The 26,762-nt window shown below is 43.0% G+C and overlaps 1 protein-coding gene across 1 annotated transcript in view; it reads left to right on the top strand.

Annotated features, from left to right (window-relative positions):
* The window catches only part of MSN (moesin), a 66,516-nt gene extending 40,115 nt beyond the window's left edge, over positions 1-26,401 (top strand). The window contains exons 2-13 of the mRNA XM_028126590.2: positions 2,652-2,735; positions 12,045-12,140; positions 13,523-13,797; positions 15,257-15,340; positions 16,016-16,162; positions 17,164-17,260; positions 18,998-19,161; positions 21,538-21,668; positions 21,898-22,058; positions 23,338-23,430; positions 23,760-23,984; positions 24,522-26,401. Of these exons, the coding sequence (XP_027982391.1) occupies positions 2,652-2,735; positions 12,045-12,140; positions 13,523-13,797; positions 15,257-15,340; positions 16,016-16,162; positions 17,164-17,260; positions 18,998-19,161; positions 21,538-21,668; positions 21,898-22,058; positions 23,338-23,430; positions 23,760-23,984; positions 24,522-24,686 (1,722 nt within the window). The 3' untranslated portion in view covers positions 24,687-26,401. The remainder of the gene's footprint in view (positions 1-2,651; positions 2,736-12,044; positions 12,141-13,522; positions 13,798-15,256; positions 15,341-16,015; positions 16,163-17,163; positions 17,261-18,997; positions 19,162-21,537; positions 21,669-21,897; positions 22,059-23,337; positions 23,431-23,759; positions 23,985-24,521) is intronic.
* Positions 26,402-26,762: the final 361 nt, after the last annotated feature.

Raw genomic sequence — 26,762 nt, 5'->3', positions numbered from 1 at the left:
GTCACTAATGGAAATCTAAAATCTTTTATATCACAATTTTTTGCTGTGGTTTTATTTTTATTTATTTAAAAACTTATTATTAAAATATAGTTGATATACATTGTTATATTAGTTTCAAGTGTACAACATGGTAATTTGACAATTCAATACATCACTCAATTCTCTATATTGTAGATTTCTCAAAATATTTCTATTCTTAACACAATGTTGAAATTACAATAGTAATAACAAATAAGATACAGTGCTAGGCAATTACTTAATATCATAAAAAGCACATATTTTTATAACAATTTCAGTATAATTGGTTTCTTTGTATCACTTTATTTCATGCTTTTACAAATATTCTGAAAGGGGGTCCATAGACTTCATCAGACTGCCCAGAAGGGCCCATGGCACAGTAAAAAGATCAAGATATAAAATCTTCCCATCTCTGGATCTTTACACTATGGTAGATCTCTGTATTTCTTATATCTCCATGCTTAGAACTGCTCATTTAACCATCTTCTGACTCCTACTGAGTTTTGGGTACTGGAGAGGTAACTCAAAGTTAAGACAGAAACCTTGAGGTGATAATGAAGTCCAGTGTATTAAAAGCCCTACTGGCTTTTTTCTACTCTTTCCTATGTCCTCAGTCATTGGTGTTTTGAGGTCTCCCTTGACTCAGCTCAATGGTGATTTGAGGCTAGATGTTGAGGCCAAATTCCAGCCCATTGGGCCTTATTCTCACTACCTTATGAAGGCCCATTCTATAGCGGTCACTGGATTGGCAGGAAGCCTAGGATAACACCAAGTCAAGGTGGCTAATCTTGCCCGTTGTCTCCCTCTGGGGTAACTTGCCTTACTTGTTCCTGCCTTCAGGGCCTTTCCTGTCCCATTGTCAATCTTGAAATAGATTTCCTCCCTGACTCCCTAGTGATATTTATTTACAAAGTTGTTCCCCAGGCCTGGTCCTCATCAGAATTGTTCAGCTGGCAAAATGGCTGTTTGGCCCCCTCTTCCCCGCTAACTGACCCCTATGCTCAGGAAAGACCCAGAGGTGTCAAAGACTGATAAGGCTTAATGTCTTACCCACTCCATGGGGATTTGCATTTTTGATAATTCTATTTTTAGTCTCCAACCAATAGTATAAGTAATATATAAGCATCTTAGAAAATGTAGATTAGGGTTTTTTTTTTTTTTTAATTTAAAGAAGGGAGAACACACTCATCACCACCCTAAAACCAAGCCTGACTAATACTTGGGCATGATTCCAATAATTATCTCTCTGTGCATACTTTTTATAGAATTGAGCTCATGCAATCTTGTTGCTTTCCCTTCTTTGCTTAATATTACTGAAGTACTTTCCCTGGGCATGAAATAGTCTTCAAAATATTTTATATGACCTTATATAACAAGCCAGTTTGTGGCTGTTCTATATAGAGTACTTACGCAAAATGTCCCACAAGTTAAAGAATTAATCTTTGATTTCTTCTCATGGGGGTATTTTACACTTTGATGTACAAAGCGTTTAGTGTATTGGTTTAAACTGAGGTTTGGACTTAAATCTGAATTCAAACCCTGTCTTCCCCACTTACTAATGATATGACTTTAGACAAATATTTATTTCTTCATCCCTAATGTGGAGATAACATTATCTACTTCATAAGGTGATTGTTGATATTAAATGGGATAGTGCACGTGAATCGCCTAGTGAATAGCAAGTCTCCATATATGAAAGCTACTGCATATTGCTACTACTATTACCACTACTACCAAGTTTTCAGCCAAAGGAACAAATCTCCACTGATGAAATTTCAGCTATCATTTACCTGAGCTAGGGGGTCTATTTGTAAAAGCGGAGGGTACTTTTTCCAGTGACTATAAATTGTGTGTGTGGCTACCTGTTATTTTCATTGGTGCCTGCCCCTTTTCCTTTTCCCCTCTGCTGACTTGGCTTTGGTAGTATCTCTGTGCCACCACACCTACCTACCTTTGCTAAGGCCCCTCTTCTCTTTTGTGCTTAGGGAGAGCAATGAGACATAAATGCAAGAAGTATTAACAATGCAAGTCAGTATATAGAACCATAGACACCAGCATTGAAATGGTCATCACCTAGTGTAATTGACACCCAGCCCCTGCATTACTACTGTTGTACGGATGAGGTGAACTAGGTTCCAGGAAGGAGATAAGACTTATCCAAGGTTATAGATTGAGACAGTTGCAGTGCTAGGCTTAGAACCCAACGTTCTTTATCTTGCCCTTAACTTGTGTCTGCAAAGACAAGTACTGTAGATAATTCAGGTTGTGGATCAGAGGTGGGAAGAGAATGCTGTGGGTCTAGAGCTGGCTGGTGTAGGTGGGGAAGGCTTCCTGGAAGAAGTACAGTCAGCACTTGCTTCCTCTTGATAGTAGGCTGATTTGCATTTATGTGTTTGCCCCTTGGTAAGCATTGCTCTGTGTCTATGTTTATTGTCTTCATAAGCTGGTTGGGAGCTAGGGTCTGGTTATTGTTTGTTTATTTCAATATTCTCCCTTCCTTCCCACCAATATCTAAGTTGCTCAGATTCTTAGCATCCTAGCTCCCTCTTCTTTGGTTGAACAGATACACTTGTTCCAGGCTCTGCTAAGCACAGAGCCAGACAACTAACTCGCCTCTTTTGATCTCATCCTAGATCAATGTGCGTGTGACCACCATGGACGCAGAGCTGGAGTTTGCCATCCAGCCCAACACCACTGGCAAACAGCTGTTTGACCAGGTAAGGGAGAGACTATTTGTTTCTTAGCCTCTTCCAATTCTTCCAATAGTTTCCACCGCAGTGCCCACTTCTTGGGAATCTCTTCTCCTACATGCTCCTTCAAGATAGGTCCAAACAAAGGCTGATCCCAGCTTTAATAACAAAGGAGGCAACGTTTAACTTTGGCAGCCTGTACCTCAGATGGCTCCAATTAATCTTATCCTTGGTCCTGAACATGGTAGAAAAGAGAAGCGAGCAGGGTATGACTCTGTTAGATGTTCTAAAAATGTTAGCATATGGAGCTTTCCTCTCAACTCTGAAAGATGCAAGTGATCTCTCCCCCATTTTAATGATGAAACTCAGAAATTAAATAACTTACTGTATTTAGCCAGTATCTGGCTGGGATTTCAGTCTGCATTCTAATCACTGCACCCCATGGCCTCTGTCACTTTTTTTTTTTTTTTTTTTTGCTTCCTAGTAGAAGGAAACCAACTTATTTTCTCTGAGGTAGTGTGCTCTATGTACATTTCCTTCAAAAGAATATTGGAACTTAGGACACCACTGGGAGTGCTAAATGCATTATGAGGGTACTTCATAGCCTGAAGTCAGGCCATAGAGATAATGATGACATGTCATTCCCATCTCCAATGCAAGGGATGTCCCTTCACAAGGAGTCACTGTTATCAGAAGGGATATGCTATATATAATCTAATAGCTGGGTGGGGGGCCACAGACTCTGTCAGCATTCAAAGACTCTCCATGGGCCAAGGGAATGTGCCATCTGTGACCAGACTTCCAGGAGTGAAAATGGGATTCCCATTTCCAAAGGCTGGAATCCTTTCAGATGGGTCATTATCCCATTTCTCTACCAGTTTCTGGTGAGGTGGGGGTCTGATACTGTCTAGAATATGTTACCTTGATGGATTTTCCAGGCCCTCTTTCTCGTTTGCCCTCTGAGTCTCTCTGTTGTCTTAAGAACGTACCCAGAGTTGGGGAGGGAAAGGAAGAAAGGCTCCTTCAGCCTCTTCTCAGACTCCTTCTCAGACCCCTGGTTCTACACATTACCCTTCTCAAGCCAAATGATGCCATCCCCTGCCTTCAACACTAGGGACTTTGTTCATTTGCATTGGAGGGGGATAACTGTGGAAGGAGGGTGAGGAAGGCATCATTTAGAACCTAGGGCAGAAAAATTCTTGAACAAAGAGGCTTATTAACTTCAAAAAGCCACAAAGCATGGTAATTCTTTGTTCATGTTGGTTTGGTTTGTGTACTGTGGGTGTTGTTCTGTAGGAAGCCCAGATGGTAGGGAGCCCTGGACAGATGGTATGCTAGTTGTGAAAGCAACTACTTCCCAAACAAAACCTTTGAGAGACTTGAAGCTTTCATGCTGGCTGGAGAGAGGAAAGGGAGAAAGCCTGTAAGTTCATGACTTCTCATCTGGAAGATCAGTGTTGTTTTAAGAACTATCATTTATTGAGCACTTACTATGGACCAGCCTTGGCTAGATGCTTTAATCCTTGCAATGATTCTGCCTCTAAGAGGTAAAAGAACATACTCTAGGTTATGCAGTTAGTAAGTTGTAATATGGAGTTTCAAATACAGCTTTGCCTGCAAAACTATAGTTTTCCCACTGCAGTATTCTGTCTGGGTAAATGAGGCTGTTTGGGTTGAGAAGACTTAAGGTAAGATGTGTTCTCTGTCTTGAGATTTCTGAGGGGCTGTCATAGGAAGGAGGGAGCAGTAATGTTCTGTGAGGTAAGATGGGGCAGAACTGGGACCCCGTGGGTGAAAAAGGGAAAAAAGATTTGAACTCAAACAAGGAGTTGAGCATCTGGCACTCTCAGGGCCAAGGCAGGTCTGGATGGGAATCCACAGAGGTATGTATTCACAGGCTGTTGGGGGATATGATCTTTTCCCTCTCTCTAACTTGATGAGTGAGTCATTAAGGGAAGAAGTCCATTCTGTCTGGCCTTTGAGACCCATTATTCAAGGAGGCCCTCCTGGTGGAATTGGGGCCTAGGAGGAAGGAGCTGGACTCCTTGGAAGGAATTGACAAAAGCTCTGGGGCCACCCTGGAACCCAGAAGTTATCTGGCCAGTAGCCAGAGAGGAAGCTGACTGGAGAGGAAGCACCCTCTTTGGCATCAGTAATAAATAACAGGCAACAATGAGAGGTCATAGCTCAAGGAGACACAAGACCTGGTGGGAAAGGGAAGTGTGGCCTATAGTTCCTCCGTCTACCTTTATGAGTGTGCACCCAGCTAGGGAGTGGAGAGAACATGTTTTGCTACAGCAATTCTGTCACTACTTCTAAAGCCTGAGGTTCTTCAGAGGGCTCTTGATTGCCTAGGTGCCACTAAGGGGCAGTGCCACCACCATTAGTTCCATTTTTGAGAACCCCCTGCCCAGCCAGGGGCTCTAACTCTATCTGCCTCTTCCCTTCAAGATACTGAGCTCTACAAGAAGGGTGAAATCTCAGAGCATCCATTCATTCATTTGTTCATTGACTAATTGACTGTTGACAGAAGGTCTATACTGTGTCTCAAGAAAAATCTCTAGACCTATTAAACACCATCTCTGTCCTTAAGGACCATGGAGTTCCTTACCTATAGAAGCAGAGAAAAGTAAATGCAACACAACTCTCTTCTCACATAGGATAAAACACCCTTGAAGTTCAGGTTGTGTATAGAAGTGATATATAGTGTATAAATTATGGGATTTAGTGTCAGCCTTGGGTTCAAATTATGTTCTTCTATTTAGCTGTGTGACCTTGGTTGGCTCATTTAGCCTCTTAGGACTTGAATTTTCTCAGTAAAAAGGTAATCAAACTAATTTCAGAGATTTTGTAGTATTATTTAATCCTCAATAAGTAAAGTGTCTGATGTATAGCAGACACTCGAATTTTGGTTGCTCTTATTAAGGGCTAAATAAGTAGTAGAAATTGCCCTGGGAGTTCAGATAAGGGAGCCATTAAATCAGGAAGATTTTTCTGGCTTGGTAAAGTCTTTAGGATTTGTGGATTCTGCATTGAAGACAACAACCTTTTCTTCTTTTTCTTCCATTTTTATTTTATAAAATAACTACCATCTATTATTATAATAGTAATATCCCCATCTTGTAGTTGAAGGATTGAGGCTTACGGGGGGGGGGGGGGGAAGACCTGTTTAAGGTTAGATAGCTAGGAAGTGGTATAGTGGCTTGAATCAAGGCATATATCATTTGCAGTTTTCCCAGTGCCTTTTGTCAACTGTGTCTTCTGTGACCTCCCCTCTCTTTGCCTGTTCCCATTCTGAGTGGAGGAAATTTGTCCCTAAACTTAGAATCCTAGCTGAGTGTGTTCTATGCTATAGAGCAGGTGGCCACTTGAACACAGGCAGTGTAGAGTAGCAGAAACAGTGTTGGTGGCAGCCCCTACCAGAACTTTCCAGTTGTGCATTGATTTGTTTTCAGGTAGGTGGTTGATGCTGCTGTTGCCAAGCCTGTAATGGGATCTCAGTGGGCCTTAAAGTGTTTGGGCATTGATGGAGTTTGCACATAATTTTTGCACATTACACAGTTTTCCTTTTGAAGCTCCAGCCTTGCTTCCCAATTTTGCTCTGGGCTTCTGAAGTGGCTCATTACATCACTAGTTGGTTTACTCAGATGCATGGGGGATATGGAGAGGAGGGCTCTGGGCTCTGGAATTGACCTGATTGCCCCTTCCCTCCATAGATCTCAGATGTAGGCGGCCTTCACATGCAGAGGAGAGACAAAAGAGGGTTCTTTCTTACATTCAAATGCTCCTAGTAATTAGTGAGGATTTTCTTAGAGGCAAATCTCTTCCCCTCACTGGACCTCAGTTTTCTAGTTTATGCTGCTTGGACCCGATAATACTTCACAGTCTGTTGTGAGGGTTTGTGTTGTGTGGCTCAATAGAATTCACAGCCAGTGTCTTAAAAACTGAAGTCCTAGTTCCTGTAGGTGTATATGGCAGGTTTTAGGAAGTACACAGAGCTGTGTGGTGAATTTGATTTAGTAATTTAGTATCTTTTATTTTAAGATTTTATTGTCAGAGAGAGAGAGAGCACGCACACACAAGAAGGGGCAGTAGCAGACAGAGGGAAAAGCAGGCTCCCTGCTGAGCAAGGACCCCGATGTGGGACTCGCTCGATCCCAGGACCCTGGGATCATGACCTGAACTGAAGACAGATGCTTAACCTACTGAGACACCCAGGTGTCCCTTGATTTAGTATCTTGGAGCATCAGTTTTACTTGTAGGTGTTATCTATTTCATTATTAAAACAATGGGGTGCCTAGGTGTTTCAGTTGGTTGAGTGTCCAACTCTTGTCCGTCTCATGGGTTGTGGGACTCAGCCCCACCTGGGGCTCCACACTCAGCTGGGAGTCTGCTTGAGCATTCTCTCCCTATGCCCCTCCCCCCAGTCACGCACGCACGTGCATGCTTTCTCTTAAATAAATAAACCTTAAAAAACAAAAAAAAAATAGATATTTAAGGAGTAGACTGTAAAATGTGCACATGTAATTAAGATTAAACCTGAGTCTTCAAAGAAATTCTGGCTTTAGCCATCTACTTATATCTCCCTATCCTTTGTGTCCCCTGGGGTATATGCATTTATTATTTTCTGCTGCTTAGGGATTTCTTCCATAGAAGCTTTGAGAAATGCTAGCTCAGGCCAGATAAATTGGCAGTCTGGGGTCAAAGGGAGCCAAGAAAAAAATATATATATATTTTATCAGAGATGGAGTCATTTCTCAGAGTGGAATGGGAAGGACCCTAGTCACTGAAGCCACAGATGTTGTTCCTGGAACAAGGACCTAGAGACTCTCTCCCACTAGAAAATAAGATTTCTTTTTTTGTCTGGGGTGGAGGTCTCAGCTGGAAGCAAAGCTGGAAGTAAGCAAAGCTTGGCCTCATTCCCAAGTGGAGACAAGAGTTGCTTGATCAAATGATTCCCAGTACCCTGTGTACCTTAATTGGAGATTTCCTTATAGCCTGGAGTCTAGGGGTCATCTGTTTTATCCTTTGTTCTTTTTCAGTCTCAATTCTGACCTTAGATCATATTTCCTTCCCTCCACACCCTTATTTCCTCACTTTGGGACTTCGGTGGAGGCTGAGAGAGATTGCTCTCTCCAAAGCCCTGAAGCCTAAGGAAGTGGAAAATTTATATGCATCTGATTTCTCTATGTTCATAAGGGAAGAGGCAGAGCTCAGAGAGATAAAATTTGCTACTGATCCTGAAATTTTTTTTTTAATATCACTTTTGCTGTTATTTGTCCAACTGCTCCTCAGAGATAATCCACATCCTGGAACTATTTTGGTCCTGTGATCTTCCTCTCATTACACCCCTACTCATCCTTCTAGTGAAACAGACAACATGGTGCAAAACGAGGCTAAGGAGCTCATTCCTGGGACCTCTAGGACTGATTATGTAGTCTGTACCTGCCTTAGTCCCTTTTAATTCTGGGGTCGCCGAGCCTCTACAGTTGGTATAGGCAGAGGCCAGTTGCTGCCCTACCAGTTCTATTCTGAGTCTGCCATCACATGACCTAGTGTCCTGGCCCTAATGGTCCATCTTTAGCATCTTCAGTGTGTCTCTTTCTTACTGGGACTGAATTACTTCTCCAGCAATTGCATCTGGACACACTATTCTTCTACAACCCTGTGGAAAATCTTTAGAACTGTTAATTGGGCTCTAGTTAGATCGAGGATGAGATAAGAGGTGCTTTAAATAATCTTCTCTAATCTTTTTCTAATACCCTCCCCCTCTATCCTCTGCAAAAAAAGCCAATATCAATTTCAACATGAGCATTTTATGTTCTCCATCTAAAACTTATAGGCAATTCCTGTTGCCTATTAACTTAGACTCAGGGACTCACCTTGCCATTGAATCCTGGAAGTCTTTTAATCTTCCCTCAACACCCCCTACACACAACTTATCTTTTCTAAACATGTTCCTGGTTATTCAAATCAGCAAGAAGTAGGTGGGAAATGGGACTGTATTTCTTTTCATTTACAAATAACCTAATTAGTGGAATGAACTTGAAGGAAGAAAGAGGCCATTTAAGTCACCAGTTGTAGTAGATGGGGAAGCCAGATAGATGGGGAAGCTAAGGGAAATGTGCTGCCTTAAGATCACATAGCAAATTAGAGACAGAGGTGAGACTTTCACTCAGGTTTCCTGACACCTGATTCAAGCTATGAAAGGAAGTGTGAACATCATGCATGCCTCAGTGAGCAATGAAAGTTGAGGACTTGGGGATATGGCTTCTCTCCAAAGTGGTTGTTGACTAAGCCTAGTGGAAAGCCAGGAACCGTATCTATATGCAGAGATGATCAAAGTTCATTACAGGGCTGAGATATGTGGGCAAAAGAGAGACAAGGCAGTTAGTCACTTGGGAACCCCAGGGCTTCTAAGCTCATATGAATCCTTGGAATTAAAAGAGAGCATGCTAGGGGCGCCTGGGTGGCTCAGTCGGTTAAGCGGCTGCCTTCGGCTCGGGTCATGGTTCCAGGGTCCTGGGATCGAGCCCCATGTCAGGCTCCCTGCTCAGCGGGGAGTCTGCTTCTCTCTCTGCCTCTGCCTCTCCCCCTGCTTGTGCTCTCTCTCTGTCAAATAAAGAAATAAAATCTTTAAAAAAACAAATAAATAAAAGAAAGCATGCTAGAAAAGAAAGGGTACAGGTTTTGGAGTCATATACATCAAGATTCTAGTCTAGTCTCTATGGCTTTAGGCAGGTTGCCTCTTTTTGGGGGGGTGTACAATTTTTTTAAAAAAATTACTTAAATTTTAGTTAACATACGGTGCAATATTTGTTTCGGGGGAAGAATTCAGTGATTCATCACTTACATACAACACCTAGTGCTCATCACAACTGCACTTTTTAATAGCTATCACCCATCTAGTTCATCACCCGCCCACCTCCCTCCATCAACCTTGTTTGTTCTCTATTGTTAACAGTCTCTCTCTTGTGGTTTGTTTCCCCCTCTCCTTTCTTTCCCCCTTCCCATATGTTCATCTGTTTTGTTTCTTAAATTCTACATATAGGGATGCCTGGGTGGCTCAGTCAGTTAAGCATCTGCCTTCGGCTCAGGTCATGATCCCAGGGTCCTGGGATCCAGCCCCGCATCTGGCTCCTTGCTCAGTGAGGAGCCGCTTCCCCCTGTGCCTGCTGCTCTCCCTGCTTGTGCCCTCTCTCTCTCTGACAAATAAATAAAAAATCTAAAAAAAAAAAATTCTACATATAAGTGAAATCATATAGTATTTGTATTTCTCTGATTGACTTATTTTGCTTAGCATAATATATTTCTAGCTCCATCCACATCATTGCAAATGCCAAGATTTCATTCTTTTTGATGGTTGAGTAAAATTCCGTTGTATCTCTATCTATATCTATACATATATATGTGTGTATATATATATCATCTATCTATCTGTCAATCTACACACACACATACCACATCTTCTTAATCCGTTCATCATCGAAGGACATTTGGGCTCTTTCCATAGTTTGGCTATTGTTGATAATGCTGCTATAAGCATCAGGGCTCATGTACCCCTTTGAATCTGTATTTTTTTATACTTTGGGTAAATACCTAGGAGTGCAACTGCTGGATTGTAGTGTAGTTCTATTTTTAACTTTTTTAGGAATCTCCATACTATTCTGCAGAGTGATTGCTTCAGTTTGCATTACATTCCCACCAACAGTGCTAGAGGGTCCCCCTTTCTCCACATCCTTGCCAACACCTATTGTTTCCTGTGTTGTTAATTTTAGCCATTCTGACAGGTGTAAGGTGGTATTGTGGTTTGGATTTGTATTTCCTTGATGATAAGTGATGTTGAGCATCTTTTCATGTGTCTGTTAGCCATCTGGATGGAAAAGTGTCTATTCATGTCTTCTAGGCAGGTTGCCCCTTAAGCCTTTGTTTCTTCGTTTATAGAATAGAGATAATAGCTATCTCAGGGTTGTTCAGTACCTGGTACACAGTAAGTACTTAATAGAGATGTGCTACTTTTTCCTTTGGGCCTCTAAAGCTCTAGATTTTAAGCTTTAGGAGTGACTATGGGGTCTGGCTTTGGATGCATGGTAGAAATTTTGTGGATATAGTGGAGGTATGTACGTGTGTGTGCGCATGCGTGTGTGTGTGTGTGTGTGTGTGTGTGTGTGTGTGTGTGTGTGTATGTGTTGAGGGGAGATATGATTTATTCACAAGGAGGGACTTTAGCAATATTGGGTCCTTCTTTCCAATTTCTATATCCAGGTAAATTCTTTCACCTCACTCCCCTACTTCCCCTGCCCACTCCCCCCCCCAAAAAAAAAAGAAAAAAAGAAAGAAGACCATCAGCATAACCTCATTAGGATATGAGTCAGCTTTATTGCCTCCATCTCTAGTGGTGGGCATGCTGGGGTTCAGCTATCAGCCCGAACCATTAACATACTAATGTCAGGGTCTCAGGGACTGGAAAACAAACTCCATCTCCTGGCTGGCCTCCCTTTCCTACCCACTGCTTAGCCAAGAGGTGTAGAACACCAGGGGCCACTTAGCTACTATACTGAGGTACTCACCTGTTTCTACCCTCTTTTCTATTCTCAGCTTGTGTGGGTGGTAAAGGGAATCATGACTAGCCTCTAATCAGGGCTGGAAAGAAGCATCTCAGCACCCAGACACAGCACATCTTTGGAGTATATAGATATCACAATACCTGCTATGTCTCCCTGAACATTCTTTCTTGGGGCATTGTAAATGGGATTCAGTTAGAAGAGTGTGAGCATATTCCTAGTTGCTAAAGTTAATGGAGCAACCCAAGAGAAGAAGATATAGGAGTTAAGCCAACATTTTCTACTTCCAGCCTTTAATTCATCTTGGGAGTAGAAAGGCACCTGGCATAATAGAAGGAAGAAGTGGCAGTAAATACTGGATTTGAATGGGTTTGGAGTCAAACAGACCTGACTCTGCTACTCACTAACTGAACCTTTTCTTGGAAACTTACTTTCACTATCTATAAAATGGCCCTAATTGTCAAAGTATTACAGGGCTATTGTGAAAATCAAAGGGGATAATGAATAGAGTTATTGGTGTGTGGTAGTGGTCCAAAGTGATAAACCTGTTTCCTACCTTAGCAAAAGTACTTTGTGTAGAGAGATGCTGCCATCATTTCTTGACTGCTGCCCAGGTGTATTTCCTTGCCAGACCCTGGACGCCTTATATCCTTTAAAATCAGGGACCATGTTAGTTTCACTTTTGTGTCCTCTGTGTCTGGCACAAAGTAGGCATTCAGTCAATGTTTTGTTTTGTTTTTTGTTTCTGTTTTTTTTTTTTTTTCTTTTCTAGGTGGTGAAAACTATTGGCCTGAGGGAAGTTTGGTTCTTTGGTCTGCAATACCAGGACACTAAAAATTTCTCCACTTGGCTAAAACTCAATAAGAAGGTAACTGCTTACCCCATTGTTGGGTTTGGAATTCATTCCTCCATCATATTTATATTCAAGGGGGTAACATGTGCTAGCTGGCAAATCCAGGGCTGTGCTTTTCACTGGGTGGTCTACTGACCACTAGAACAGAATAAGGGCAGAGAACTGAGCCAAGGTAGAGCTCCTGCTCTGTCCCCACTTTGACTTCTAACAGTGAGAATGGCCAGTGTCCAAGGAGAAAGAGACCTTTCCCTTTCTCCTGGGAGCTCTGTCTTAAAACGTTGACTTGTTTTATACCATAGTCATTAATGCATTTTCAAGAGGGGATTGGCATCCTATTTTTTCTTTCCAAACTCAAGGACTTTAGGAAGTTTGTTAAAAGGAGAGTAACAGACTCTTGAACTGGAAAGACTGTTGAAGGCCTCATAATCTTATCTTGTCCCTTCTCCACCTGTCACCTGATATGGAAGTTAGCTCCATACAGATGCTTCTCTCTTTCTTTTCTTTTTTTCTCCCATAGGCATCTACACATAAGTTTATTAACACATCTTTTTTTCCCTCAAGTACTTATTTAAATTCCAGCTAGTTAACATACAGTGCAATATTATTTTCAGGTGTAGAATTTAGCGATTTATCGCTTACATACAACACCTGGTGCTCATCACAAGTGCCTTCCTTAATACCCATCACCTATCTAACCCATTCTTTCTTGATTGTCTATCTCAACTGAGCTCCAAATGAGATGATTTGAGTTAAGTCCATTCAAGCTCTTCACCTCTAAGCAGTGTCTCTGCAGGAACATGGCAGTCCTCTATCACAATATCCTCAAACTTCCTAACTTTTTCCTTGGAGTTTTCCAATGTCTTGTGGCTTGTGTTTCTGATTGTGTCTAGGGGATAGGTGCCTCACCTTGTGTTGGCAGAGTCTTGTTTCCCAAGAAGTGGAGACTTTTGCTGGACAAATGTGTTGCTGTTAAGAGCCAATTTCGGGCTTTAAAAGACAGTCTAGTTTGTTCTCTTGTCTAGCCAATTCCTAGGCCTCAGTGATACATACTGGTTTTTACTTTGCTAATTTATGGTGTTTGGGGGCGCTTAAAAGAAGAGCTTTCATAAGCCTAACCTCAAGATTTAGGGGCAGTTGGTATATAGTCAGATGGTGGCTTGAAGGCTTATGATCATCAGTGGGTGTAAGGTCATTTCAGGAAGTAATCCCCAAAAAGAAGCAATTATGGACATGGGATCAGGTTCCCAGGGAAAGCAGTGTTTCTCTTTTCGGAATTACCAGAACAGTTGCCACCTGGCTCTTTGGGATTACCCAAATTTGATGACCTTTCAGTGTCTCTCACCACCCGACAGCCAAAGACTATTTTTTAAGAGCCCATAACCCCTTGCTGCTCCCAGGTGACTGCCCAGGATGTGCGGAAGGAAAGCCCCCTGCTCTTCAAGTTCCGGGCCAAGTTCTATCCTGAGGATGTATCAGAGGAATTGATCCAGGATATCACACAGCGCCTGTTCTTCCTGCAAGTGAAAGAGGGCATTCTCAATGATGATATTTACTGCCCACCTGAGACTGCTGTGCTGCTGGCCTCCTATGCTGTCCAGTCTAAGTATGGCGACTTCAATAAGGAAGTCCACAAGTCTGGCTACTTGGCTGGGGACAAGTTGCTGCCGCAGAGGTGAGGTGGTGCCTTTGGTCATCTGCCCTCACATGAAGAAAGTCCGTGGCTGACTAAGCCCTGTCATACAGGGATTGCCAGATCTGTTCCTTTCTACTAGGGTCTGTCCGAAGACCATGTTATGCATACTGGTTTTTACTTTGCTAATTTATGGTGTTGTGGGGGGAGCCTTAAAAGAGGAGCTTTCTTAAGCCTAACCTCAAAATTTGGGGGCAGTTGGTATATGAGACACACATTTGCATATGGCACCATACCCGGTTGTTACCCTGACTCTCAAAATAGAAAGCTTTTACCCCCTCTCTTCTTTTGCCTGATTACAGAATTGCATTACTCTGGAAACAGGTGCTTATATAGATTACCAGAGACAGATTGACTCCTCCCACCCTGGTTCCATTTTTTTCAATCCTTTTCACTGATTTAGACCTCTTGTATCAGAGGTTCACAGGAGGGAGAGAGAAATACCCAAGCCAGGGATGTGGGGGAGCTCCAACAGTATTTTAATATCAATAACCAGTGTACAGAGCTTTCTGCTTTTATGAACTTCAAAGCTGAAAGCTCTCAAACACTCATTTTTGTTTTAGCATCACAACAACACACAAAACGAATAAGGCAAGCATTATCCTTATTTCCTGGCTAGGGAAATAGAGCAGAGTGCTCACTCTGACTTGCCAGATCTCCCACAGCTCGTTTGAGGCAGAGCCAGACCTGGAACCCCCAGTCTTTTGAATTTTTAACCCTGGGTTTTTCCCTACTGCATCCAGTGGCCATTTTCATGAGGTTTTGGATGGAAGGAAATGTTCTTCATTCTGGGATCCTCAGTCCTATTGGAGCTGTGGCATATGTACAACTTAACTGGAGGTATTATGGATAATGGCTGTGCCCTGGAACTCTACCTGAGTCACTGCTTTGATGTCTGAGATGGCATATTTAAAACAACTCTTGCTTATGATCTAGTAGATCTGGGAGGTTGAGCCTGTTGGTTTCTTCTAAAGCCATTTGGGCTCAGTTCTCTGTTCTTTAGCTGTAGGCTGTAATCTCATCTCTGAGCAATTTTCTCATAAACACAAATCATTTGTTCCATAAGGATCTAAGAGAGAGAGTCATGCCTCCTCCATGAGGCCCATCTCTACTCTTAGCCCCTCAAGTCAGCATAGACTCTTGATACATTACTGCCCTACTTGGAAATCATAGCATATTATTGGATTTTCTGGTTAAAACTACAAAGGAAGGTGTTTCCACTGTCTTTATTTTCCACCCATTCTTGTGTCTCTCCTACCTCTCATGCAGTTCCCTATGTCTAATTAATACCTCCTGCTATAATTTCAGTCTACTTCCAGTATGATCTCAGTGGGCTGATTTCATATCTTCTTTGCATCAACCTGGCAGAGAGCTAAGTGGGCTTCCCTTTATTCCTGCATTTGGGTTTTGTGCTTGAAACTACTATCTGTTGTCTTTCCAGGGTCCTAGAGCAGCATAAACTCAACAAGGACCAGTGGGAGGAGCGGATCCAGGTGTGGCATGAGGAGCACCGGGGCATGCTCAGGTAAGATCACCCTAGCAACTGTGGGTTCTACTGCTTTTTCAAGGAGAATGAGAGAGGTTCTGGTGGAAAGAGGCAAAGGACTAGGGGCACTAGAGGATGTTGGAGAGAAAGGGACAGGAATGCAATTTATAGGGGAAATTAGAGATAGAAGGCAATTAAGGATCATTATAAAGCTGTATTTTTTTGAATGATGGCAACTGATAGCCCAAAGAGTTTTGACCATAAAGAAACAAAAGGAACCTCAGGATCCCTAGGGAGCTTCTAGAGTACCAGGGACTCCTCCCCAAGAAAGAAATGTGAAAGGAGCTCTCTAAACATGGCAGATCATTTGGTGTTGTCTAGTTGAGGATCAAATCTTATCATTTTGCCATCACCACACCATCTGGGCTCTGCTAAGAACATAAGAGGCTTTATTGCAGCTAACATGCCAGAGGCCAGCGAGGGTCAGCCCACCCTTGTTACCCTTGGGAACCTCAGATCTTCGGCTCCTGTTAGCAAGTTTTGTTTGACAAAAGTCATGTTGTGCTCTATTTTCCATCATCTGCTCACCTTCTATCCCCTTTCCCTCCCCTAATGGCAAGATTCTTGTCAGAAGTGCAGAGTAGGTAGGCTATCCCCCTGGGTCTGATTCACAGGTTTCCCTCTATAACCCCCCCTCCCAAATCTGTTATTTAGGGAGGATGCTGTTCTAGAATATCTGAAGATTGCCCAGGACCTGGAGATGTATGGTGTGAACTACTTCAGCATCAAGAACAAGAAAGGCTCAGAGTTGTGGCTGGGAGTGGATGCCCTAGGTCTCAACATCTATGAGCAGAATGACAGGTATAGCTTAGAGTTATCTTAGTTTATTTGGGCCACTCTTACACCTAGGGCTCATCATGAAGTAGGACTGTACCTCTGGGTCCTACCTGGGTCCCACCTTTTTCTACCTAGTTAGATCAGCCCAAATGATTGCATAACCTCTCAGGCCTCTAAAATCTTGCATTGACCATCCATTATGGTAGTCGCTGGCCACATGTGGCTATTAAGCTCTTGAAATGTGGCTACTCTTAAATTGAGATATGCTGTAAGTGTAAACTATACACAAGCCTTTGAAGACTTAGTATGAAAAACAGAATGATGAATGTCTCACTGATATTTTTTAAATATTAATTTACATGTTCAAATGATAGTCTTTTGGATGTACTGGGTTAAATGAACTGTTATTATAGTTACTCCCATCTGTTTCCTTTTTTTACTTATTTTCATGTGGCTATTAGAAAATTTAAAATCTCATATTTCTATTGGACAGCATTAGCCTAGCACCTGCCTTGTCAGGATTTGTAATTAATCCTACTCCCATATGATGATTAAATGCTTTTTGGCCTATATTCCCTCTTTCTACAGACTTCTCTCACTTATTTTTTTTCCCTTGGTCTGCTCTTGGTGAGGATGGATGTAATAAATGATTGTTCCATGTAACTTCTAAATCTTGGAGCTCATTGTTTACATTCTCCCCAACTATTACAACCTTGGGTGAAAGAGTCCCAGTAAAATAGGGCTGGAGATTCTTGTGAGAGATTTTTACAAGGTCCATGCCTCAACAAAAAATACAATAAAACAAACCTCAGAGTTTGGGACAAGAAATAATAAGTTGGTTGTGGTATCAGGAGGTCCTTTTTGCACCCTCAATGCTGGCAACTGACTTGGTGGCATGTGATAACACTGGCTGAGCTGACAATGAATCTACCTCCTTAAGGAAGAAGTTGGGTACAGAGGGCACACCATCGACCCTCTGTGTCCTTCCTGTCTTTCCCTTGTCCTAATGTTCTTGTTCTCTACAGACTGACTCCCAAGATAGGCTTTCCCTGGAGTGAAATCAGAAATATTTCTTTCAATGACAAGAAATTTGTCATCAAGCCCATTGACAAAAAAGCCCCGGTAAGTGATTCCTCCTACTGAACAAGACAGGTACTTGCCAAGACCTGGATAATGCTAGGAGCAATCAGGTTATTGTATCTTTCTCTCATTTTTCTGGCTTTTTGTGTGTGTGTGTGTGTGCAGGGACTGGAAATAGGAGGCACAAAAGGAGATTGGCAGTGGAAGGGGATATTGATGACAGGACATGACCAGGGACATCCTGTAGCTGGTCCCACCCTGCTACCTGTATGTTAGGAGAAGCAGAGATGAGGGAGAGCCACAGGCAGTCTAAGTACTGCCTCTCCACCACTGTCTTCTGCTGCTCTGATGCTGTGGGGTGGAAACAGAGAGTGCATCTTATTTTTTAAAGCCTCTAGGCTCCAGAAAGTGAAATTGTTCATGTACTTGATTTATTTTTAATTGTGCAGAAAAGACAAAGTCAGAAGTCCAGATCCAAAGATGATCTTCCAAACTTGCTTTTTGGTATAACTTTGCTGCTGTCCGCTCAAGACTTATCTCCAGAGCAACCCAAGAACAAAAGGGGTTTGGGTCCAGTCATTCCTCTAACATGCTCACCACACTTTTCACCTACTCAGTTGCCTGTGGTTGATAAGACTGGAAAGCTGGTGATTGAGAGTAGGACAGAAAACAGAAAAGGGTCTTGTCTTTTGGTGTACCTCATGTCCAACAAGGGTCAAAGGCCATGCTGAGACAGACCCTTCTCATGAAGCCTCAACAGTTCTTCTCCTATAAGCTCCTATAGAGCTATAAGGTCTCTGAACTTCTGCTGCTAGGCACTATATATATATGTTATCTTGTTTAACCCTCAACAACATTGTCAGGTAGGTAGTAGCATACCTGTTTTATAATTGTGGAAATTAAGGTTCAAAGAATTGGGGTGATTTGCCCAAGATCACACAGCTAAAAATGATAAATCTGGGGTTTATATATACATTATTTGACCTCTAGAGCCTGTGCTCCGTCCGCTGTACACTAAGCCATATGAAACAGTAGTAGTTTGGGTTCCATGGCAGAGGAACTGGTGGTTAGCCAATGAGTTGGTAACCTTGGTCCAATGGTATTTATAGTAACAAACAAACTAGATTTTCTTGTGTGTGTGTGTGGTTTTTCTTTTTCTTTTTTTTAATTGCTGCTGTGTTCAACTTTTGTTGGAAAAAGGTAAGTAACAAAGCCAGCTGAGATCAAGGGCTTATTTTTAAAAATGACAGCCAGGACAATCAATGTTCAGATTTATGTATTTATGTATATATTTACAACTTGCCTTATTCCAAAAATGATTTAAGGGGCTATGCCTAGGATATGCTTTTAGGAGGTTACAGAAACAGTCCTGCCCCCCATACTGTATATACCAGTGTATTATGCAGGGATTATTGGGCCTCTAAGAGAGGCCCCTGAGATTTAACAGGATCCCTAATTAGCAGATAGATTGAGTTCCTATCTTTCAATTAGATTGAGGATATTTTAGGATGTGATGCTTTCACAAGCAAAGGTTGAAAGAAATTGTGGTTTGGTGGAAAGAGCACTGGTTTCAGAGTCAAGAAGCCTGGGTTCTAGTCCCAGGTTTGCCACTAGTCTGCTGTGTTACCATGGGCAACTCACTTCACCACTCTGATAATTAATCTTCCTATCTGTAACATGAGAAAACTGGGCTAAATAACCCTTCCAGTGCTTTCAAAAGACAGAAGTTCACCTTCATCTGTCCCTCCAATCTCATTTTGATTGTTGGTTTCCCACCAGGACTTTGTCTTCTATGCTCCCCGGCTGCGGATTAACAAGCGTATCTTGGCCCTGTGCATGGGGAACCATGAGCTATACATGCGCCGTCGCAAGCCTGACACCATTGAGGTACAGCAGATGAAGGCACAGGCCCGGGAGGAGAAGCACCAGAAACAGATGGAACGGTAGGTTCTGTGGAACTGGAGTGGAGGCAGAGGCTAGGGCAAAGAAGCTTCTCAAAAGTGTCAAGATTGATAAAGGAAAGACATGAAACCATCCTGGATGGGGGGAGAGAGAGCTGTACAGGGTTATCACCTCCTCCATTAAGTCTCAGGCATCCCCTTCCCCAAGAAGCAGGCATCAGAAGCCTAGGATTTCAGAGACTCAGAGGAGGGAGGGGTATTTCATAGTTCCACATTGTCTCTGACCCTCATGCCATTGCTCTTCTAGATAGACTCTGGGTTGCTCCGGGCTATCTGACCAGCGTAGTGGCATTAGCAGAAGGCTCCATGCACATTTAAACATGGACTCTATGGGGATTTCTGAGTGGAATTGGGAAGAGCCAACAGAATTTTCCTTATGAAGCCCTTATGCCGTGTAACCCCCTTGCTACTGAAAGTGTAGCAAGGCTCAGCAACAGCAACTTGGGAACTTATTAGAAAGGCAGAATCTGACACCCTGCTCCAGACCTGCTGATTCAGAATCTGCTTCTTAAGATCCTAGATGATCAGTTCTCCAAAGAAGTTATGCGAATGGCCAGCAGGCATGTGAAAACATCCCTAGTCATCAGGGAAATGCAAATCTGAACTACAGTGAGATATCACTTGATAACTCACGAATATGGATATAATAAATAAATACAGAAAATAATAGCTATTGTCAAGGATGTGGAAAAATTGGAACTCATGTACATTGCTGGTGGAAATGTTTCAGCTACTATGGAAAATATTTGGTGGTTTCTTAAAAAGTTAAACATAGAATTACCATATGATCCCACAATTCCACTCCTAGGTCTATATTCAATATAATTAAAAACAGTACATGTACACAAGTGTTCATAGCAGTGCTATTTACAATAGCCATAAGGTAAAAACAGCCCAAATGTCCAACAGATGAATGGATAAACACATTGTATAGCCATACAATGGAATATTATTCAGCCATTAAAAGGAATGAAGTACTGATACATATTACAATGTGAATGAACCTCTATAACATTATGCTAAGTTAAAGAAACCAGATACAAAATTTCATATACCATATGATTCCATTTATATGAAATATCCAAAATAGATAAATGTGTAGAGGCAGAATGCAGGTTGGTGGTTATTAGGGGTTATGGGGAGGAGAGATAGGAAGAAACTCACTTAATGAGTATGTGGTTTTGCTTTGGAGTGATGAAAATGTTTTGGAACTAGATAGAGGTGGTGAATGTACAACATTGTGAATGTACTAAAATGCCACCAAATTGTTTGCTTTATAGTGGTTACTATTATGTGAATTTCACCTCAATAAGTTATTTAAAAAATAAGATCTCAGGTGTTTCCTCTGCACATTAAGGTTTGAGAGCCCTGTTCTAGTAGGTACTAGTAGGTACTGTCATAAAGAGTTTGGAACCTCAGGAGGCTTCTAAATCTAGTAGGCTAGAAAAGGAGTCCATGTTTGAGAAGTTAGACACCCAAAGTTCTTACTTATTCAGAAAAATTTTACTGAGATTGGGGACAGTTTACAGAGCCAGAACTGGCAGGAACCTTGCCCTCAAGGACTTCACAGTCTGGTTGGAGAAAGAGGAAAAATAATATACACATAACTGTTCAAGGTACAAATGCTGTATCATTTTTTTTACTCAATAAATATTTATTGAGCAGTGAAATATAAAACAGACAAAAATCCCTGCTATCAGGAAGCTGACATTCTAGTGGAAAGAGACAGAACAAATAAGCAAATTATACAGTATGTGAAATGGTAAGGAAGTGCTGTGGAGAAAAATAATAAAGAAGAGGGATGGGGAGAAGGATAGGCCAAGTATTCTGAGGGCCCAGAGAAAGAAAAGACACCTAACCTAGGGTGAAAAGGCAACCTCCTGGAAGAGGTATCGGGGCAAGAAAAAGTGAATAGTTGTTCTAGATTTGCAACAAATTATGGAAAAAAAGAGCCTAGAGCTGGGCTTCAGAGGGCCTGCAGAGTTAAGCCTAAGGACTGATACCCAGATGGCTGGGATTGAAGCACAGTAGACAGGGCAGGACTTATCAGACCATTTTACAGATAGGGGTACTGAGAACAAGAGCAAAGAAGTGACATAGCTAAGTTTACCCACTGGTTACCCACTGGCGAGTAGTAGAGCTGGGAATTCAGGTTGGATCTCATGACTCTGGGACAAATGACAGGGTCCTGAGTGTACTGACCCATGTGGGGCTATGATGTAAGGACAGGATGTGGAGATACAGAAGCGTGGTCCCAACTGACAGGCTCTAAGTATGTTGGATGGGTAGGGGCTGAGGATCCAGGGCCAGGGAGCCTTAGGGCCTTTCCATGTGACCTATTCCATCCCTTTCTCTTAGTGCTTTGCTGGAAAATGAGAAGAAGAAGCGTGAGATGGCAGAAAAGGAGAAGGAGAAGATTGAACGGGAAAAGGAGGAACTGATGGAGAGGCTGAAGCAAATTGAGGAACAGACTAAGAAGGCTCAACAGGGTGAGGCTTAGAGTCAGTCACCTTGGAGACTGGGTTTTCCTGCTTGAGCTGCAGACTCAGGCTATATAATCCATATGTGGCTACAGATAGATGAAAGTTGGGGCAAAAGGAAGAGTACCCAGAGCTTTCTGCCAGCTGTGCCGTGGGGTGAAGCATTTCCAGGAAGGAAACTAGGTGTTCCTTCCATGTCTGCATGTTTCACCACCTTTCCCCCTTCTTTTCTTTCCAGAACTAGAAGAACAGACCCGCAGGGCTCTGGAGCTTGAACAGGAGCGGAAGCGTGCCCAGAGCGAGGCTGAAAAACTGGCCAAAGAGCGTCAAGAAGCAGAAGAGGCCAAGGAAGCCCTGTTGCAGGCCTCCCGGGATCAGAAGAAGACTCAGGAACAGCTGGTAAAGCTACAAAATGGACTAGGATTGTGGTACCTGAATTTTCTTCCCTGTCTGTCTACCTGTTCACAGTTGCCCCTGCCTGCAGGGCTGGCTCCTTCCAGCAGGGTGCCAGTCAACAGGCCCCCAGCAGATAGCTTATTCAGAAGCAAGCTGCAAAGTCACTGATGTGGCCCAGAAAGCTTTGCAGTCTTCCCTAACCCTTACTTTTATTCTACTTTCTTAGCCCTTGGGGATCTGAGCTGATGACCTAACAAAGGAAAGGGAGGGAGGAAAGAAGCAAAGGAATTGACACTTAATTGACTACCTACTGTGTGTTAAAAGCTATGCTAGCAACTTTTCCTTTCCCCTCACTTTCTTATTTCCTCTCCCAATAATCCTACGGGATTAACCCACATGGGATACTATGCCCAGATAAGGAAATTAGGACTCAGGGAGGTTTAAGAGACTTGTCAAAGATCACACAGTGTGGCTAAGTAAGGATGAGAACCCATTTTTGCCTCTCTTTGAAGGATTTGTTCACTAAAATTGTATGTAAAACTATGTGTCTGTGCACTTTTCAGGGGAAGAGGGTGAGCATCCTTACTTTCATTTACTTCTGTCACTCAAAAGCTAAGAACCTGTGTCCCAAATTCCTTGATGTATGTTCTTTCCTTCTACTGTTTGGAATGTGAATGCAGGAACTAAGACCTAATTAGCAGGGGAAAGCTTCCTCTAGGAGATAGATGTGTCCAAGGTGTGAGGGTGTGCCTAAGTTTTTTCCCTTGTTCAGATTGCCTTGTGACACTATAGTGTCTTTCCTATACTTGTCCTGAGAGAAGTCTTAGTGGAGCATTCTAGGAAAACAGGAAAGAGTCTGGCACTTCAGGCAGTGACATGATGATTTCCAAATCTTTACAAAGGCCCTAAATATGCAGTGGGCAACAGTGCATGCACAAGAGAAAGAGAGGGAGAGGGAGAGAGGGAAGGGGGGGAGAGAGAAAGAGAAAGAGAGAGAGATGAGGAAGAGAGAAATGACATGTTTGTGTTCAGGAGGTCTGTAGTCTAGGAGTGGATCTCTGACTTCTAACGAAATGATTTGGAGTTAATAAGAATAGGAGATCTGAGAATAGGAGTGGTCTTCCAGGCTTCCTGGAGGAGGTGTGGTAAAAAGAGCCTCCAGGACAGCAAGCAAGTAGAACAGAAAGTTTCCTATCGGTTCCCCAGGGGAACTGGGGTTGAAGATACCTAGGTCCTGAGGACCAGAAGGCTCAGCTCTCACAAGCTTCCAATTTATCCATAGGCCTTGGAAATGGCAGAGTTGACAGCTCGAATCTCCCAGCTGGAGATGGCCCGACAGAAGAAGGAAAGTGAGGCTGTGGAATGGCAGCAGAAGGTGAGACACAATGCCCAGAGTAAAAACATTATGAAAGAGGATACCTTAGATTCCTCAGATTTGGGCTCCTTACTCCTTCCATCCTTCCTTGACAGCAGGCATCACGGGAGAAGGAGCTCGAGGCTTTCTCAAATACTTCCCAGAACTCTCCAGTACACCAGGGAAGTTGGTAAATTGTTCCTATTGTACAGGTGCAGAAACTAAAGGCAGAAAAAGTGACTTGGCCTACCTGGTGCCTGCCTCCTGCTGAGCCATTCTATGCACTTGTAGGATGCCACAAGTTAGCCTGATCTGACTGCTGGTTCTTCTTGCCCTCTGTTACTGGACAGGCTCAGATGGTACAAGAAGACTTGGAGAAGACCCGTGCTGAGCTGAAGACTGCTATGAGTACACCTCATGTAGCTGAGCCGGCGGAGAATGAGCAGGATGAGCAGGATGAGAATGGGGCAGAGGCCAGTGCTGACCTGCGGGCTGATGCCATGGCCAAGGATCGAAGTGAGGAGGAACGTACCACTGAGGCAGAGAAGAATGAGCGTGTGCAGAAGCACCTGAAGGTATCCTGGCAGGGCCAAAGGGTCAAAGATACCATGTGCATTCCCTAGATCATCATGGGGTTAGGTAGAGGAGCCTGTCTCAGTGGAGTATGAGAGTCTGAGCCTTTCTCTAATGAGAGTTTAAGGATAGGCACCCATCACTTATCAATCAGAACTTGGGCCACCTCTTCCTTTTGTTTTTTGCCCCACACTCCATTTATCTCTTATATTCAGAAAATACCCTGACCCAATGTCTACCTGAATCTTTGATACATTGTTCTACTCTCAGAGAATACCTGCCATTGGTCCCCTAAGTTTGTGGGGTTTTTTGTTTTGTTCTTGCCCCACCGCATTCCCAACAGGACTGAAAATGGCCCTCAAAAATAGGTGTATGTGTTTGTGTGCAGAAAGAGAGCAGTGAGGGGGTATGTGTGTGTGCAGCGAGAGAGAGAGAGAGAGAGAGAGAGAGAGAGAAAGAATGAATCTGATGAATCTGGTTAAATAAGGGGATAAAGTGAGAGCAAACCATTAACCTCTCATCCTCTTAAACCCTCACAGGCCCTCACTTCAGAACTGGCCAATGCCCGCGATGAGTCCAAGAAGACTGCCAATGACATGATCCATGCTGAGAACATGCGACTTGGCCGAGACAAATACAAGACCCTGCGTCAAATCCGGCAGGGCAATACCAAGCAGCGTATTGATGAATTTGAGTCCATGTAATGGTCACCCAGCCTCTAGGGACCCCTCCTCCCTTCTTCCTTGCCCCCACACTCCTATACTCTTGCCTAACTCACACTGTGCTGAAGCTACTAACTAGAGCAGCCCTGGAGTCATGCCAAGCCTTCAGTGCCCCTATGGGACCAAACCTAGCCCCTCAGCCCTCACTCACTTCCTTGGGCAAATAAATGGCCCACTATGGCGCCAATTGGACCCTCTTTTCCCTCTCCCATTTTAATCTAGATTACTAGAAGAGACCACTTCTGAAGCTCAGAGACACTTCCCACTTGACTGGGGAAATACCCCCACATTTACTGTTCTGTAGGACTTAAGCATGGTGTAGGTTGAAAACTAGCCCCCATCCCTGCTCCACAACTGCCTTCCTTTTCAGGGTCCTGTGATTTGCAGAACTGGAGCATCACAAGGTTTACAGAAGGAGGCAGGGCTCTGGGTATATGCTCTAGGGTATCAAACCGACCAAGGATTAGACCTTCCTATGTCCATTTCTTCTAGAGTTATTTAGGCTTCATAATGATTGGAAACGAAAAAGATGTTCAGTCATTCTTCTCTATACCTCCCAGAATGGACCTGTTACAAAATTCTTACAAGTCTTGTCCCTGAGTTCAGGAATTCGGTTTTTCTCCACAGTGAGATTGGAGGAGACAGTACTTTTAAGAGACTTCACCAACATCTTATAAGGCTATTGGCCATTCTATTCAGGCAAGGCTGTTTAGAAGATCTTCCCCCAATGCCTTATGGGAGCCTAGGCTTATTTCAAGTGAGCTCTATGGGCAGAGGTATCCCTTACTATTATTCTGGGTTCCTCCCTTCTTGGGACCTGCCTCTCCTCATTCTAATCCCCAAATTCCCTCCAGCTAGAATAGTAGGGATGGTTACCCCAAAACCTAGCCAGCCCTATCCAGGACTCTTGCCAATGGGGGGAAAAGTTCACACTGAGCTTCAGAGAGCTGTTGGGGGCTCTGGCCTGGTCCCTTCTACACTCTAACCCCTTTCTCTCAACACAGGAGCAACCTCCTCCTCTTTGTTTCATGTGTGCTCTTTTTTTTCCTACCAGTATTATATATTCTAGTGGCATCTAATTCAATATTGATTTCTGTGTTTCTTGCTAATGCACCCTTAGAAGATATTAGTTTTGAGGCAGGATCATTTTGGCCTCATTTCCTTACCATCCCCACACCTGGGAAGCATATACTATATTATAAAGTATTTTGCCAGAAACATTATTGTAAGAAGCTTTCAGTATTAGTGATGTCACCTGTCACTATAGGTCATACAGTTCATTCTTAAAGCACTTGGTATTTGGTTTTATTGTTCTTTTTATTTTCTCTTCTCCCCAGAGTTAAGTCCCCAAAGGGTCAAACTGTTCCTCCATGCAGTGCTCCTAGCCCAAAGCCCTTGGCTTCAATCCCTCCCTGACTCCATCCTGCCTGACTTGGGGAGTCTTATGTGCATTGCTGTGAATTATATTGACAGTCTCTTGGTGATAGGCCCTATATTGGCTAAATTCAAACTTGGAATTGTGGGGCAATCTAGCTGCCTTAAGGGCAATAACGCACCCACAGGGAGGCTGGGGAGAAAGGTTATATTTTGTATTCAGTTTTTTTGTGTGTATTTTTGGGGTTTTTAAAAATTGTTTTTGGAGGGGTTTATGCTCAACCCATGTTCTATTTCAGTGCCAATAAAATTTAGGAAGACTTCTCTGTTATTTGATTTTTTGTTGTGGTGTGAGTGGGTGGCTATAAGATACTACACTGTAATTTCCATTCTGTAGACCACCTTCCAATCCTTGGTCTTATTTCATCCTCATTTCAGTCCTATAGAAAGTGGATATGACCATCCTCATTTTAGAGAGGGGCCAATGGAATTGAAAAAAAAAGAATAACTGCCCAAGGGCATAGGACTGTCTTAATCACCTATGCCCTTTCCACAGCTCCAGGCCAATTTTTCCAGTGTAGTGGGCCCTGCATTGACCATGTGATGCTCTGGGGCTCACTTACACTTGGGACTTTGGGTTGCTTGTGAGGAATGGTTTGTATCTCTAGATTCCTCCTGGGATAG

Source organism: Eumetopias jubatus, unplaced genomic scaffold (assembly GCF_037043125.1).
Source record: "Eumetopias jubatus isolate StellerSeaLion01/CBP00866 unplaced genomic scaffold, mEumJub1_p1.0 scaffold_11, whole genome shotgun sequence".
Classification (NCBI taxonomy): Eukaryota; Metazoa; Chordata; class Mammalia; order Carnivora; family Otariidae; genus Eumetopias; species Eumetopias jubatus.
This window is presented reverse-complemented; position numbering and strand designations above follow the sequence as displayed.